At 41.3% G+C, this 16,718-nt stretch overlaps 1 protein-coding gene across 2 annotated transcripts in view; it reads right to left on the bottom strand.

Annotated features, from left to right (window-relative positions):
- LOC122552950 (interphotoreceptor matrix proteoglycan 1-like) overlaps positions 1–16,718 on the bottom strand; it is a 139,316-nt gene that overhangs the window by 100,854 nt on the left and 21,744 nt on the right. For both annotated transcript variants that reach the window (XM_043696237.1, XM_043696238.1), the window contains exon 2: positions 14,640–14,867. In XM_043696237.1, coding sequence (XP_043552172.1) covers positions 14,640–14,867 — 228 coding nt within the window. The remainder of the gene's footprint in view (positions 1–14,639; positions 14,868–16,718) is intronic.

Here is a 16,718-nt window from a genome sequence, read left to right as displayed (position 1 = left end):
TAATTTAACCTGGGGCAGTGTTTGTAGAGGAATAAGACGGTGTTATTTTCCGGGTCTGTAGATTGTGAAGGAGCAAAAATGGCCTTTCCAGTGATATGCACTTCTTGGCAGATGTGGGAGTTTAAAGAGAGTTAAAGGGTTACTGCGGATTATATCTGCCATAAATGCTGTTGGATGCGAATCTTATCAGATCGAGTGGATCAGTTGGAGACAGATAGAAGCGATGAGGAATTTGCAACAGCAACAGTATGTGATGGATGGCAGTTACAGGAAGGGGGGAACGTCTCAGATACAGTCACGTAGATGGGTTAACTCCAGGAAGGGTGAAAGAGGTCAGCACCTAGGGCAGGAGTCTTTTGTGGATGTACCTATTTCAAACAGGTAAGCTGTTTTGGAAAATATAGGGGGTGATAGATTCTCGGGGGAATGTAGCACGAACAGCCAAATTTCTGGTATTGAGACTGGCTCTAATGCAACGAGGGGTACGTCGGCTTCCAAGAGATCAATTATGTAAGGGAATTCTATAGTCAGAGGTACAGACAGACATTTCTGTGGCCAGCAGAGAAAAAGCAGAATGGTGTGTTGTTTCCCTGGTGCCAGGATCAAGGATGTCTCAGAGAGGGTGCAGAATGTTCTCATGAGGGAGAGGGGCCAGCAGGAGGTCATTGTCCACATTGGAACCAACAACATTGGAAGGGAAAGAGTTGAGACTCTGAAGGGAGATTACAGAGAGTTAGGCAGAAATTTAAAAAGGAGGTCGTGAAGGGTAGTAATATCTGGATTACTCCCAGTGCTACGAGCTAGTGAGGGCAGGAATAGGAGGTAAGAGCAAATGAATGCATGGCTGAGGAGCTGGTGTATGGGAGAAGGATTCACATTTTTAGATCATTGGAATCTCTTTTGGGGTAGAAGTGACCTGTACAAGAAGGACGGATTGCACCTAAATTGGCAGGGAAATTTGCTTGAACTGCTTGGGAGGATTTAAACTAGTAAGGTGAGGGGTGGGACCCAGGGAGATAGTGAGGAAAGAGATCAATTTGAGACGGATACAGCTGAGAACACAAGTGAGTCAAACAGTCAGGGCAGACAGGGACAAGGTAGGACTAATAAATTAAACTGCATTTATTACAATGCAAGGGGCCTAACAGGGAGGGCAGATGAACTCAGGGCATGGTTATGAACATGGGACTAGGATATCATAGCAATTACGGAAACATGGCTTAGGGATGGGCAGGACTGGCAGCTTAATGTTCCAGGATACAAATGCTATAGGAAGGACAGAAAGGGAGGCAAGAGAGGAGGGGGAGTGACATTTTTATAAGGGATAACATTACAGCTGTGCTGAAGGGGGTATATTCCTGGAAATACATCCAGGGAAGTTATTTGGGTGGATCTGAGAAATAAGAAAGGGATGATCACATTATTGGGATTGTATTATAGACCCCGCAATGGTCAGAGGGAAATTGAGAAACAAACTTGTAAGGAGATCTCAGCTATCTGTAAGAATAATAGGGTAGTTATGGTAGGGGATTTTAACTTTCCAAACATCGACTGGGACCGCCATAGTGTTAAAGGTTTAGATGGAGAGGAATTTCTTAAGAGTGTACAAGACAATTTTCTGATTCAGTATGTGGATGTACCTACTAGAGAAGGTGCAAAACTTGACCTACTCTTGGGAAATAAGGCAGGGCAGGTGACTGAGGTGTCAGTGGGGGAGCACTTTGGGGCCAGCGACCATAATTTTATTCATTTTAAAATCGTGATGGGAAAGGATAGACCAGATCTAAAAGTTGAAGTTCTAAATTGGAGAAAGGCCAATTTTGACGGTATTAGTCAAGAACTTTCAAAAGCTGATTGGAGGCAGATGTTTGCAGGTAAAGTGACGGCTGGAAAATGGGAAGCCTTCAGAAATGAGATAACAAGAATTCAGAGAAAGTATATTCCTGTCAGGGTGAAAGGGAAGGCTGGTAGGTATAGGGAATGCTGAATGACTAAAGAAATTGAAGGTTTGGTTAAGAAAAAGAAGGAAGCATATGTCAGTTATAGACAGGATAGATCGAGTGAATCCTTAGAAGAGTATAAAGAAAGTAGGAGTATACTTAAGAGGGAAATCAGGAGGGCAAAACGGGGACATAAGATAGCTTTGGCAAATAGAATTAAGGAGAATCTAAAGGGTTTTTACAAATACATTAAGGACAATAGGTTAACTAGGGAGAGAATATGACCCCTCAAAGATCAGCAAGGTGGCCTTTTGTGGAGCCACAGAAAATGGGGGAAATACTAAATGAATATTTTGCATCAGTATTTACTGTGGAAAAGGATATGGAAGATATAGACTGTCGGGAAATAGATGGTGAACATCTTGCGAAATGTCCAGATTACAGAGGAGGAAGTGCTGGATGTCTTGAAATGGTTAAAAGTGGATAAATCTCCAGGATCTGATCAGCTGTACTCGAGAACTCTGTGAGAAGCTAGAGAAGTGATTGCTGGGCCTCTTGCTGAGATATTTGTATCATCGATAGTCACAGGTGAGGTGTCGGAAGACTGGAGGTTGGCAAACGTGGTGCCACTGTTTAAGAAGGACGGTAAAGACAAGCCAGGGAACTATAGACCGGTGAGCCTGACCTCAGTGGTGGGCAAGTTGTTGGAGGGAATCCTGAGGGACAGGATGTACATGTATTTAGAAAGGCAAGCACTGATTCGGGATAGTCAACATGGCTTTGTGCGTGGGAAATCATGTATCACAAACTTGTTTGAGTTTTTTGAAGAAGCAACAAAGAAGATTGATGAGGGCAGAGCAGTAGATGTGATCTATATGGACTTCAGTAAGGCATTCGACAAAGTTCCCCATGGGAGACTGATTAGCAAGATTAGATCTCATGGAATACAGGGAGAACTAGCCGTTTGGATACAGAACTGGCTCAAAGGTAGAAGAGAGAGGGTAGTGTTGGAGGGTTGTTTTTCAGACTGGAGGCCTGTGACCAGTGGAGTGCCACAAGATCGGTGCTGGGCCCTCTACATTTTGTCATTTACATAAATGATTTGGATGCGAGCATAAGAGGTACAGTTAGTAAGTTTGCAGATGACACCAAAATTGGAGGTGTAGTGGACAGCGAAGAGGGTTACCTCAGATTATGAGGGGCATGGATAGGATAAATAGACAAAGTCTTTTCCCTGGTGTTGGGGTGTCCAGACTAGAGGGCATAGGTTTAGGGTGAGAGGGGAAAGATATAAAAGAGACCTAAGGGCCAACGTTTTCACGCAGAGGGTGGTACGTGTATGGAATGAGCTGCCAGAGGAAGTGGTGGAGGCTGGTACAACTGCAACATTTAAGAGGCATTTGGATGGGTAGATGAATAGAAAGGGTTTGGAGGGATATGGGCCGGGTGCTGGCAGGTGGACTAGATTGGGATATCTGGTTGGCATGGACGGGTTGGACCGAAGTGTCTGTTTCATGCTGTACATCTCTATGACTCTATGACTCTACAAGAGGTACAGTTAGTAAGTTTGCAGATGACACCAAAATTGTAGGTGTAGTGGTCAGCGAAGATGGTTACCTCAGATTACAACAGGATCTTGACCAGATGTGCCAATCAGCTGAGAAGTGGCAGATGGAGTTTAACTCAGATAAATGTAAGGTGCTGCATTTTGGGAAAGCAAATCTTAGCAGGACTTATACACTTAATGGTAAGATCCTAGGGAGTGTTGCTGAACAAAGAGACCTTGGAATGCAGGTTCATAGCTCCTTGAAAGTGGAGTCACAGGTAAATAGGATAGTGAAGAAGGCTTTTGATATGCTTTCCTTTATTGGTCAGAGTATTGAGTACAAGAGTTGGGAGGTCATGTTGCGGCTGTACAGGACATTGGTTAGTCCACTGTTGGAATATTGCATGCAATTCTGGTCTCCTTCCTATCGTAATGATGCTGTGAAACATGAAAGGGTTCAGAAAAGATTTACAAGGATGTTGCCAGGGTTGGAGGATTTGAGTTATAGGAAGAGGCTTAACAGGCTGGGGCTGTTTTCCCTGGAGCATCGGAGGCTGACCTTATAGAGGTTTACAAAATTATGAGGGGCATGGATAGGATAAATAGGCAAAGTCTTTTCCCTGGTGTCGGGGAGTCCGGAACTAGAGGGCATAGGTTTAGGGTGAGAGGGAAAGATATAAAACAAACCTAAGGGGCAACTTTTTCACACAGAGGGTGGTATGGGTATGGAATGAGCTGCCAGAGGAAGTGGTGGTGGCTGGTACAATTGCAACATTTAAGAGGAATTTGGATGGATATATGAATAGGAAGGGTTAGGAGGGATATGGGTCGGGTGCGGCAGGTGTGACTAGATTGGGTTGGGATATCTGGGCGGCATGGACGGGTTGGACTGAAGCGTCTGTTTCCATTCTGTACATCTCTATGACTCTATGACCTCACATACAGCCTTTTTCTGCTACTGCACATGCCTTGCACCAAAGTTCATGCTCTAACATTGTCATGAATGCATGTCCTCTCTCTCAATCACTCTCAACACCCTCAATCCCCCTATTCTATTCATCCTACATGCCCTCTGCAGTTCCTGATCTCTTACTCAGGGCACTCCATCACTATTCCCCCACCTGGCCCTTTTAACCCAGAGGCTGCAGGATTGCAGCAACATGATGGCATTCCTGCTGCTTTAATCATGTAATCATCTGGCTGCCTCCAAGAACAGGTTGATGTTTGCCATGGCAAGTCACATCAAGCAGATATAGAAGGAATACTAGGACAGTCCAGAAAGCAGAGGAGAGAACATGAACATGATAAGGCACTTGGGAGAACTGGAAAACTAAGTTATATCTACTTTAATGCAAAGAGTCTGACTGGTAAAGCTGACAAACTTACAACATTTGTCCACACATGGGAATATGATGTTGTTGAAGTCACTGGGACCCGATGAAGGAAGGGCAGGACAGGAAGTTCAACATTCCAGAATATAAACATTTCAGGCATGATCGGGGGTAGGTACAAGAGGTGGGGGCACTGAATTATTAATAAATGAGGCCATCACTGCAGTAATAAGGAACTAGGTCTCAGAAGGCTCTTTAAATGAGACCATCTGGGTAAATCTTAGAAATAAAAAAGAGCAATCACTTTACTGGAATTATACTATAAGCCTCCCAACAGTCAGAGAGAGATACAGGAACAGATAAATAGGCTAATCGCAGAGGGATGTGAGAGAAATAGGATTATAATTGTTGAGGATTTCAAGTTTGCTAACATTAACTGGGATCGCCTTAATCTGAAAGAACCAGAATAGGTAGAAATGTTGAAGTGCATCCGAGAGATCTTTTTGTGCCAGTATGCAAATATTCCCACTAGATATGAAACAGTGTTAAGTATATTGCATGGAAATGAAAAAGATTAAGTGGTTGAAGTGTCAGTGGGTGAACACTTTGGGGATAGTGACTATTACTCTGTAAGTTTCAATTTCATAAAGAAAAGAGATAAGGATAATGCAGAATTTAAGTACCTAAACTGGGGGGAGGTCAATTTCAATATCATTAAATGAGGTCTGGCAAATGTAGATTAGGGACAGTCTACATTTGGAAAGTGACGTTTCTGTAAAATAGTATGGTGAGAGTTCAGCGCCAGCATGTTTTTGTTTAGATTAGATTAGATTACTTACAGTGTGGAAACAGGCCCTTCGGCCCAACAAGTCCACACCCTGCCAAAGCGCAACCCACCCATACCCCTGCATTTACCCCTTACCTAACACTACAGGCAATTTAGCATGGCCAATTCACCTGACCTGCACATCTTTGGACTGTGAGAGGAAACCGGAGCACCCGGAGGAAACCCATGCAGACACGGGGAGAACGTGCAAACTCCACACAGTCAGTCGCCTGAGGCGGGAATTGAACCTGGGTCTCTGGCGCTGTGAGGCAGCAGTGCTAACCACTGTGCCACCGTGCCGCCCACATGTTCTTCGAAGAGTGAAGGAAGGTGCAGCAAGTCCAAGGAACCTTGCATATCAAGGAATACTGAGAGTTTGATGAAGAAAAAGAAGGAAGAATAGATTAGGTGCAGATCACTAAAAATAGGGCAGACCCTTCAGGAGTATGGAGAGTATAGCAGGGATGGCTAGAAAAGAAATTAGGAGGGCAAAGAGGGGCCATGAAATATCTTTGGCCCACAGGATTAAGGAAAATCCCAAGGCATTTTATAAGTATATTAAGAGCAAGAGGATTACCAGGGAAAGAGTGGGGCCCATTACAGACCAAACGGCTAATCTGTGGTGGAGCCAGAGGATATGAGTGAGGCATCACATGATTATTTCTCTTCAGTAACCATAAAGGAGAAAGATATTCTAGTTGGAGGTTTCAGTTGAGATCTGAGTATGTTAAGATTAATAAGGAGCAACTATTAGATGTTTTAGCAAGCATAGAGGTGCATAAATTCTCAGGCCCTGATGACATTATCCCAGGCTGATATGAGAGGCAAGGGAGGAGATTAATGGGGCCCTGTGGAGATATGTACTATTCCACTGGCCACTGCTGGATAGCTAATGTGTTTTTTTTTCAAGAAGGGCAGCACATATAGGCCAGGTAATTACAGACAAGTTAGTCTGATGTCAGTGGCTGTGAAATTATTGGAAAAAATTCTGAGGGACAGAATTAATCAACACTTGGAAAGGCAAGAATTGATCATGGATTGTCAGCATGGATTTGTTGGTGGGAGATCCTGACTAATTTAATTGGGTTTTTTGAAAAGGTGACTAAATATATTGATGAAGTAGCGCAGTTGATGTGGTTTACCTGGACTTCAGTAAGGCTTTTGACAAGTTCTCCCATAGAAGGCTCATCTAAAACATAACAGCCCATGGGATCGAAGATGTGTTGTAAACTGGATCCAAAATTGGCTTGCAAGTAGGAAGAAAAGGGCAATGATGGAGGGTTGCCTTTGTGATTGGTTACTAGTGCTACATTACAGTGATCAGTGCTGGGATCCTTGCTGTTTCTTATGTACATTAATAACTTGGATATGAATGCAGATGATATCATTAGTAAGTTTGCAGATAATATGAAAATTAATGGTGTTGATTGTGAGAAGGATGATCCCAGACTGCAGTTTGATATTATTCAGCTGGTAAATCGGGAAGAACAATGGCAGATGGATTTAATCCTGATAAGTGTGAGGTGATACAATTTGGGATGTTGAATAAGGGAAGGATTTATATAATGAATGATGGGTCCCTTGGGATTACTGAGGGATATTTGTGTACAACTCCATAGATTCCTGAAGGTGTCAGCATAGGTAGACAGGATGGTGGAAAAGGCATATGATTGCTTGCCTTAATTAGCTAAGAACAGAATATAAGAGCAGGGAAGTGTCATTGTAACTTTACAAACTATTAATTAGGTCATAGATGCACTAATGTGTGCAGTTCTGGTAACCAGACGAGTGGAAGGATGTGATTTCATTGGAGAGGGAGCAGAGAAGATTCACCAAGATGTTGCCTGGATGAAAAATCTTGGTTATGAAGAGAGACTGTATAAGCTGGGGTCGCTTTCCCTGAGCATAGGAGGCTGTGGTAGAAATATGGAGTGTGTTACTTGATGGGATAGTGGAGATAAGTACACTTCTAACTTTTAAAAAGTATTTGGACAAGCAATGAAATTATCAGGGCACAATAGGCAATGGACAAAGTGCAGATAAATGGGATTAGTATAGAACCTTTGAAAAGATTTGTAGCTCGGGTTGTGGGTGAAGTCATAGATTTGTTCACCGAGCTGATTTTTTTTTTGCAGACATTTTGTCAGCTCACTAGGTGACACCATCAGTGCTCCTCTGGTGAAGCATTGGTGGTCTGTCCCACCTGATATCTATGTGTCTCTGTTTTCTGGTACTTCTGGTTCTGTATCTAAGTGGTTGTATATGGGGGTTCAATGTGCTTATTGGTTGAGTTCCAGCTGGAGTGCCAGGCTTCAAGGAAATGACTCATGTGTCTCTGTTTTGCCTGTGCTAGGATGGGTACATTGTTCCAGTCGAATTTGTGTCTCTCATTGTCTGTCTGTAATAAGTGAGAGAGTACTGGTCGTGTCTGTCAGTGGCAAGCTGATGTTCATGCACTCGTATGGTCAGTGTTCTTCCTGTTTGTCCTATGTAGTGTTTTTCACAGTCCTTGCAGGGTATCTTGTGGATTATGTTTGTCCTGTTGGATGTGGGTGGCTGATCTTTAACTTTTGTGAGGGTCTGGTGAAAGGTGTTTACTGGTTTGAAGGCCACTGTAATTCTTAGGGGTCTGAGTAGTCAGGTAGTAATTTCTGCTGTATGATCACTGTTGTGTCTGGCCATGTAGTGTTTTCTTCCTTAGGCTTATGGCTTAAGTACCTGAGAATAGTGCTCTTGAGGTACCCATTCCAATTAAATTCCTTGAATAAGTGTTCCTGTTCTTCCCTCTGGCGTTCTGGATTGCTGCAGTGTGTCATTGTTCATTTATACAGCGTCTTAATGCAGCTTCATTTATGGGTGCTGGGATGGTTGATTTGATAGTTCAGTGTCTGGTCTGTATGGATGTTCTTTCTGTACACACTGTCTAGAACATCCAGGAAGGGGAGCCTGCTGTTGTTCTCCGCTTCTTTCGTGAACTTTATTCCAGTGAGGATGTTATTGATGTGGTGGAGAGTTTCTTCCAGTTGTGTCCATTTATTGATGACAAAGGCATCATCTACATACTTGATCCAGTGTTTGGATTGGATTGTAGGGAGGGCAGTATGTTCCAAATGTTGCGTTACTGCTTCTGCTAGCAATGCTGGGATTAGTACAGTATGATGTTTGTTGGTCAACGTAGGCATGGTGGGCTAAAGGACCTGTTTCTGATGCTGTTTGACTTTATGGCTCTGTATGCACCTGGACTAAAATTAAACCATTTGGTTATAGCTTGAGGATCATGTTTCCAGGACAGTGTCAGACTTCAGAGATCAGAGGTAAATTACAGCATGGGACCTTTACATCCTTGGTTCACATACTATGTTACAGTGATGATATCCTGAGTATGTGTCTTCTCATCAGTGTCAGGGTCTACTGGTATACTGTTCATGAGATATCACGTAACAGCAATTCCTATTCCTCAAGATTTTTCCATTCTTGATACATATGTGTATGTTGGCATAATTCCACATGTGTGAACTTCAAGTACAGCAAGTCAGTCAACCACAACATTGAAAACTAACAATAGACCCTGAAGCACAACATAAATTTGTGAGTATTTCAGATATAATAGAGTGAATCATGTCAACAACTAAGTGGAGACAAACACAAGAAAAGCCTATTGCGAAGAATGTGGAAGAATGAAAAACGATGTCTGAAGAAGCTGGTTTCTACAGATTAGAGGCTCAGCAAAACCATGCAAGTACTAAGATGTTTTGTGACTGTGGGCTGTTGGGAGTTGACAATGAAATTAATTGCTGAATTGATCAATTTGTTCCTTTGTATAATATTGTGACCTCTATTCTTATTGTGCCTGGGCACCAAACAAAATTACTTTACATTGCCATCTCTATCCAGGGCACATTGTAAAACACCAGTCAGTGTGGTTGGAAAATCAAAAAAAATTAGTTGAGGATAACCAAATATCTGTTTTGACAGTGAGCCAATCTCTTTATTATGCCTGATTGTTTTTTTCTGATGGGTATGAAATTATCTTGCTACAAACCAGTTTCAAGCAGGTAATTCTTCTTCCCAGGAAACCAAATGTCCAACTTTCTCTGACTTTGGAAGTTCCTGATTTATCAAACAATTCTCTTACAGTAAAAATTGAATCTTGGCATTAAAATGCAGAATATTTTGATCATCACAGTATATTTGGACATTCATGGAGTTGTACCTTGTTCTGTTGAAGAACATTATGGATACTGAAGAGATACTTGGATAGATTCACTTTCCAAACAGCCATGTGAACTGTAAGTTTTGTTGAATACTGTGTTGGTGAATATTTAGAATGGAGCAATGAGTATCTGCCAGAAGGATGCAAGGTAGGTGGATTATGGCATCAAGCAGTATGTCAAATAGATTTGACTCCTCCACCTACTCCAACAATGCTACTTAAAAAGATTATCAATTATTTTCAGTTTGTTTCTGATTGACTCTACTAGTTGTAACTGTAAATGTTAAAGTGCAGAAATAAATTGAGGCGTTGTAGAATCGATCAAGCTGCTTGAAGTGGAAGAAGGAGGAGGGGAGAAAGTAGGAGGCCATATTTGTGCAAAGTGTTCAGATCTCATATCTGAAGATTAGCCAAGGAATAGTATGTGAGAAGTCCATACTTTTGTAAGGGTATCTTCACTGCTGGAGCAACAATTACAACTCTAGATCAGGGCAAGAATGATATTGTTTCGTGACTTTGAAGCTAACTGCAGCAAAAACATTTATGGGTCTGTCTCCTTTTAAGATAGAGCTGGAGATATTTATGAAATATATCAGAATCTTCTATCTATTATTGTATCGGATAAGTTACTGGGACTTTTTATTTTGTTGTCTTTTGCCAGACAGCGGCTGTGGAATGACGATGCTATTGATTATTTGCACATTACTCTGCGGGTACCACAAGTCAACTGTGAATAAAAAGGATTCCTGTCCCTTAACAGCTACCAAGTGCAGAGAATCAGTCACTAATATTCTAACACTAGTCACAACCTTGTGGACTTCACAGTACCAGCTTCATTTAAGCAACTATGACAAACCAGAGAGGCACCTGCTGATGATATGCCTCATGATTCTAACGTGTAATCTACACACGCACACATGGGCAACATGCATGCAATGGAAGCTATACAAGAAATGAAAAAGCAGACTGGTACCATGCTGTAACAACACTTCTGCTACCTGATCCCCTCTGGGCGAGCCCTGTAATACTCAGAATAGCGAGTATCAAAATACATGATGGTTTGGTTCATGCTGCACAACATAGTTATCATTAAGTGACAGGCCTTTCCACCAGCTATATAATGAGCAGAAGAGAAAGAGGAGGAGCAAGTACAAGGGCGAAGGAGTCCAGAGTGTGGTGCTGGAAAAGCATCAGAGTAGCAGGAGAATCAACGTTTCTGGCATAAGCCCATTATTAGGAAACAACATTGGGCTTATGCCCAAAACATTGATTCTCCTGCTTCTCCGATGCTGCCTGGCCTGCTGTGCTTTTCCAGCACCACACTCTTGACCTGATCTCCAGCATCTGCAGTCCTCACTTTCTCCAAGGGAGAAGGAGGAAAAGAAGGTGGAGCAGTTTAGACAGTTGAATTGAAATCAGGCTATCTATGCGGAAAGCTTCCAAGTATGACGACAATAAACTCAACCTAAATTTCCCTGATGAAGGAGCGTCGCTCCGAAAGCTAGTGTGCTTCCAATTAAACCTGTTGGACTATAACCTGGTGTTGTGTGATTTTTAATTTTGTACACCCCAGTCCAACACCGGCATCTCCAAATCATAAATTTCCCATTCACCACAGCATCAAATCTTACTGTTCTTCCATCAATGATATCACATTGTCCTTTGACAGTAAAAGAGAACACAAAGTAAACATTCCAAAAGTAATCACACTCTTAAATTTCTTAGTGCCTATCTTCCATGTACCTTACTCAGTCCAGGGGCTCATGCATAGTGTTTACATTATGGCTATTAGAAGGCTGCTGCCTTTCAGTAGGAATCTAAGATGGAGGACAGTCATAAGCAACCTAGGCCAGAGAAGGTCCTGCTTTAGGTGCATCTTTTGGTATGGTTGACAGCAGTCTAGGCTAAATGAGTCACAGGCAACAGTAAAGGAATTGGTAGAAAACTAGTGGTGGCATCAAGAATCCTGTCACCCTATCATACTGTCCCTATAACAGACCACCAGACATGAAACAATCTGCTTGTATCAGTGCAATTTGTTTGGTTGATAGGCTTACTGTAGTTAAATAGTCTACAAGGTATGACATTTTTTGTAAGGTTTGCGATGGTGATAGGTGAATGAGGATGTGATAGCTATAATGCTAGTTTTCAATCCTGATTACCTGTCTGTAGTTCAGTAATGGGAATGTGATGAATTGAGCAGTATCTGTATCAGATTAGTTGATAGTTATGTGTCACAGTTATTGTAATGACCAAGAAACGTGACGTTGCTGTGCTGCCTGCATCATACTGAGTGAGTATGGAATAATTACACACTGCATGTGCGTAATTATTCCATACTTTTTTGGAGGGATAGGGTCTGTTCAGTCCAGTTCCCATTATATTCATCAGAATATTTGTTTGTTTGTCAGTACAGTGGTGAAGACGAAATTGTGTGTTTAATTTACTAAGGAATTTCGGGGTTAAGTAATGTTGCAATTAAGTTAAATTTGTCTCTTAGGTGTTTATTTCTGAGGCTCACAAGATATCTAGGCTTCTGTTTAGTCAAAAGATTGTTGGAATATCATACGTTTTAGAAATGAAGTTTTTGTAAATCATATTGGTTTGAGGTAATGGGTTAAACTAACAAAATGACAGAATGGTCAGAATACAGAAGGAGTCTTTTTGGCCTGTATCAGTAGGGATTATGTATCCCCTTATAGTATTGAACTGACTTTGTTTAGATTAGTTACAGAGTGGAAACAGGCCCTTCAGCCCAACAAATCCACACTGACCCACCCAGAACCATTCCCCTCTTCACCTAACACTACAGGCAATTTAGCATGGCCAATTCACCTAACCTACACATTTTTGGACTGTGGGAGGAAACCGGAGCACCCAGAGGAAACCCAAGCAGACACAGGAAGAATGTGCAAACTTCACACAGTCACCTGAGGCAGGAATTGAACCCAAGTCTCTGGTGCTGTGAGGCAGCAGTGCTAACCGCTGTACCACCGTGTCGCCCGTGTTCATTGAGCGTAGCAAGAACCAGTCTGAACATGTCATGGCATTTGTCACAATTCCTACACTATTGAGAGATGAATTTGTCCATTCAAGTTGGTTGTCTTGATTGGAAACTTAGTGTTAATGGTCATCTCAGAGATAGCAGTGCCTAAATGTTTGGTAACTTTACACTTTCATTGTTCACCATACATTGTGCATTTTCACTAAAAAAGAGATTTTACTTCCAGACGGCAATTAATGAATGTTAACTACTGCCGTGGCTCCTGTGTGAAATGCCAGTTCTAATACACAGTTCTCAAAGTATTATTACTGTCTTAGTGTAAAATCATTACTCATTGTTTATGCAAAGTTTTATTTGCAACTGAATATTTTAGTTTTCAGTTTTTGACATCACAGCTTCCCTTCCTTTGCCTTGTAAGTAAATTCTGCAGTCTCTGAAATGCTGAACTTGTATCTCTGGATTAGCTGAAACTGTCAACACCAGCCCAAGTTTAGGTGTTGAGATCTTTGGTCATACTGCCTCACATCTAGCACAAACACCTTGAGCAAAGCATTCAACAAGGTTCCACATGGTAGACTGGTTAGCAAGGATAGGTCACATGGAATCCAGGGAGAGCTAGCTATTTGGATGTGTTCGACAAGGTTTCATGTGGTAGATTATTTAGCAAGATTAGATCAAATAGAATCCAGGGAGACTAGCTATTTGGATACAAAATTCATAGTTCCTTGAAGGTGGGATCATAGTTGGACAAGGTAGTGAACAAGGCATTTGGAACGCTTACCTTTTTGGTCAGTGTATTGAGTATAGGAGTTGGGAGGACATGTTGCAGCTGTGCAGGACATTAATTTGGCTACTTTTGGAATGCTGGGTTTAATTCTAGTCCCCCTGCTATAGGAAGGATGTGGTTAAACTTGAAATGGTGCAGAAAAGATTTACAAGGATGTTGCCAGGGTTGGAGGATTTGAGCTACAGGGAGAGGCTGAATAGGCTGGGGTTATGTTCCCTGTATTATTGGAGGCTGAGGAGTGATCTTATAGAGTTTTATCAAATCATGAGGGGCGTGGATAGGGTGAATAGCCAAAGTCTTTTTCCCATGGTAGGGGAAACTAGAAGGCATAGTTTTAAGGTGAAAGGGGAAAACAAATGGACTTAAGGGGCAACATTTTTATGCAGAGGGTGGTGCACGTATGGAATAAGCTACCAGAGGAAGTGGTGGAAGCTGGTACAATTACAACATTTAAAAAACTAGGAGAAATGAGGATTGCAGATGCTGGGGATCAGAATCGCCAGTCAGGCAGCATCTGAGGAGCAGGAGAATCGACGTTTTGAGCATAAGCTCTTCATCAGGAATGTTGACAAAAAAAGTCTGCTCAAAAAGTCAACTGTCCTGCTCCTTGGATGCTGCCTGACCGGCTGTGCATTTCCAGCACCACACTCTTCCACATTTAAAAAGCACCTGGATGGGTACATGAATAGGAAGGGTTTAGAAAGATATGGGCCAAGTGCTGGCAAATGGGACTAGATTAATTTAAAATATCTGGTCAGCATGGACAAGTTGGACTGAAGGGTCTGTTTCCATAACTTTATGACTTTTTTTATGGAAAAGGGCTGCTTGATAAAGATTTGTGTTAAGAACAAACAGAGTGAGTAGAGGCTACTCACTCATTGATGATGCTGATTTGTAAAGTGAAGTAAGTCCTAGAGAATATTTTCACCATATACATATTTGCACATGAGAGACCTAACTTCAAATTGTTAAACATGAAATGCATTTCTTACCCTTTAACTTGTAATATGCAAGGTGACTGGCCATGATCTGCCGCATTGATTCTGTGGTGCAAACTTTAACTCCATTTGGGAAAAAGGTTGACCTTTTGGCCCGGTACTTGGCAGTCCAGTTGACTATCCTTCCAATGGTTGAGGATTGTCGGTTGTTTGTTGCATTCAGAGACTCTGCAGATGCAATATTACTTTCCCTCTCTCGAGTATTCTCTATTGCAACACCATCTGCAAACACAAAATAAAACATAATTACTTTAATTATTTTCTTACTACAAAGCTGTCTTGTTTTTAGTGGTTATAAGTTTCAGCTAACTGAATCATAAAATCGTTTATGACCGACTGAAGCTAATAAGCCCATCATTCTTGTACCAGCTCTTTCCTAGGCTAACCAATTAATTCTACTTCTCATCCCTGGAAATGCTTTCATTACAAGTGTATATTCCCTTTTATAGGAGCTAATGAATTAGCTTCCATCACTCTGTCAGACAACAGATTCAGATCAGAATAACTTGGCCAGTAAATTCTCAGGAAAGTCATATTAAATGACAATCTAAGTTGCATTTCAGTCTAATATAATAAAAATGAAATACTGTGCAATTCAAACTAGCAATGAAAGTGTGGGGGAGATCTATCATAACCAAAGGTGACAAAAATAGAGTTGACCAAACTCAGCCTCAGTCTGAAGTCACACAACACCAGGTTATAGTCCGACAGGTTTATCTGAAATGGCATAGATGTTTGGAGTGCAGCCCCTTTGTCAGGTGCTGTGAGAGATTAGGGCACACATGTACCCTGCTCTTTCACTGTACCTGATGAACAGCTGTGCTTTGAAAGCCTGAGTGATTTCAGATAAACCTGTGGGACTATAACCTGGTGTTGTGTGACTTCAGACTTTGCTCCCCCTCGCACCCCAGTCCAACATTGGCACCTCCACATCAAATTCAGCCTCAAATTGAGAGAACTAGTGACCATTCATTAACTTCAAATGAGGCCATTTGGATCCTTGGAGTATCAGAAAAAAAAGAGCCAATGAATGAATAGTAACAGCAATAAATTATATTTTATATTTTATATTTCAATTTAATCTGAACTGGAATAGTAGGAAGAAGAAAATAAATAGACTGTTCCTAAAAAATAACATATACACCCTTTACAAGAAGCAAAAGAGAACATGTCTCATTTTAGAAATATCTGTCATGTCATACAAAAGAGCCATACCTGAAAAGTGTTACAACACCTAATTGTCCTGTAAATTATGATGACAGGCTTTAATAACTCCTACCAAATATCCAAATAATAAAATATAAATAAATCATAAAGTGAGGTGAGGAATAATAGACCAGCCAAAACACAATTATATCTCATCATGTTTCTTCCCTCAAACAGGTATCACAAAATCATTGATTAAATTAATCAAATTTTTTTTCAGAATTTTAGTTTAGGGTGAGAGGGGAAACTCTTTCACGCAAAGGGTGGTGCATGTATGGAATGAGCTGCCAGAGGAAGTGGTGGAGGCTGGTACAATTACAACATTTAAAAGACATCTGGATGGGTATATGAACAGGAAGGGTTTAGAGGGATATGTGTCAAGTGCTGGCAAATGGGACTAGATTAATTTAGGATATCTGGTTGGCATGGACAATTTGGACTGACCAGTCCTGTACACCTCTATGACTCTAAGACTGTAGTGTAACTTTTATAATCTACAAAGAGGTGAATTTGTACAAAAAGGAATAGAAAATTAACTTTTAAAAACACATACAATATTGAAACTTCTGTAAAACCTCATTAAGCTATTAGTAAATTTTTGTTCCTCCTCAGATAGTTCTTCATACACTTTACCAATGATCAGTCTCATAAGTAACCTTCATTCTTTGTCATACAGAGTATTCTCTTTTCTTTGTAATGTCTAAGTAGTGTAATGTGCTCATCAATCAAATAGGGAATATTGTTACTATATTAGCTTTTGGATATATCAATGTTGTAATCTGTAATCCCTTATTATTAGACTATTATTGTGGGCGGCACGGTGGCACAGTGGTTAGCACTGCTGCCTCACAGCGCCAGAGACCCGGG

This window comes from Chiloscyllium plagiosum, chromosome 9, assembly GCF_004010195.1.
Source record: "Chiloscyllium plagiosum isolate BGI_BamShark_2017 chromosome 9, ASM401019v2, whole genome shotgun sequence".
NCBI lineage: Eukaryota > Metazoa > Chordata > Chondrichthyes > Orectolobiformes > Hemiscylliidae > Chiloscyllium > Chiloscyllium plagiosum.
The sequence above is the reverse complement of the archived record's forward strand: the minus strand, read 5'-3'. Positions and strand labels throughout refer to the sequence as shown.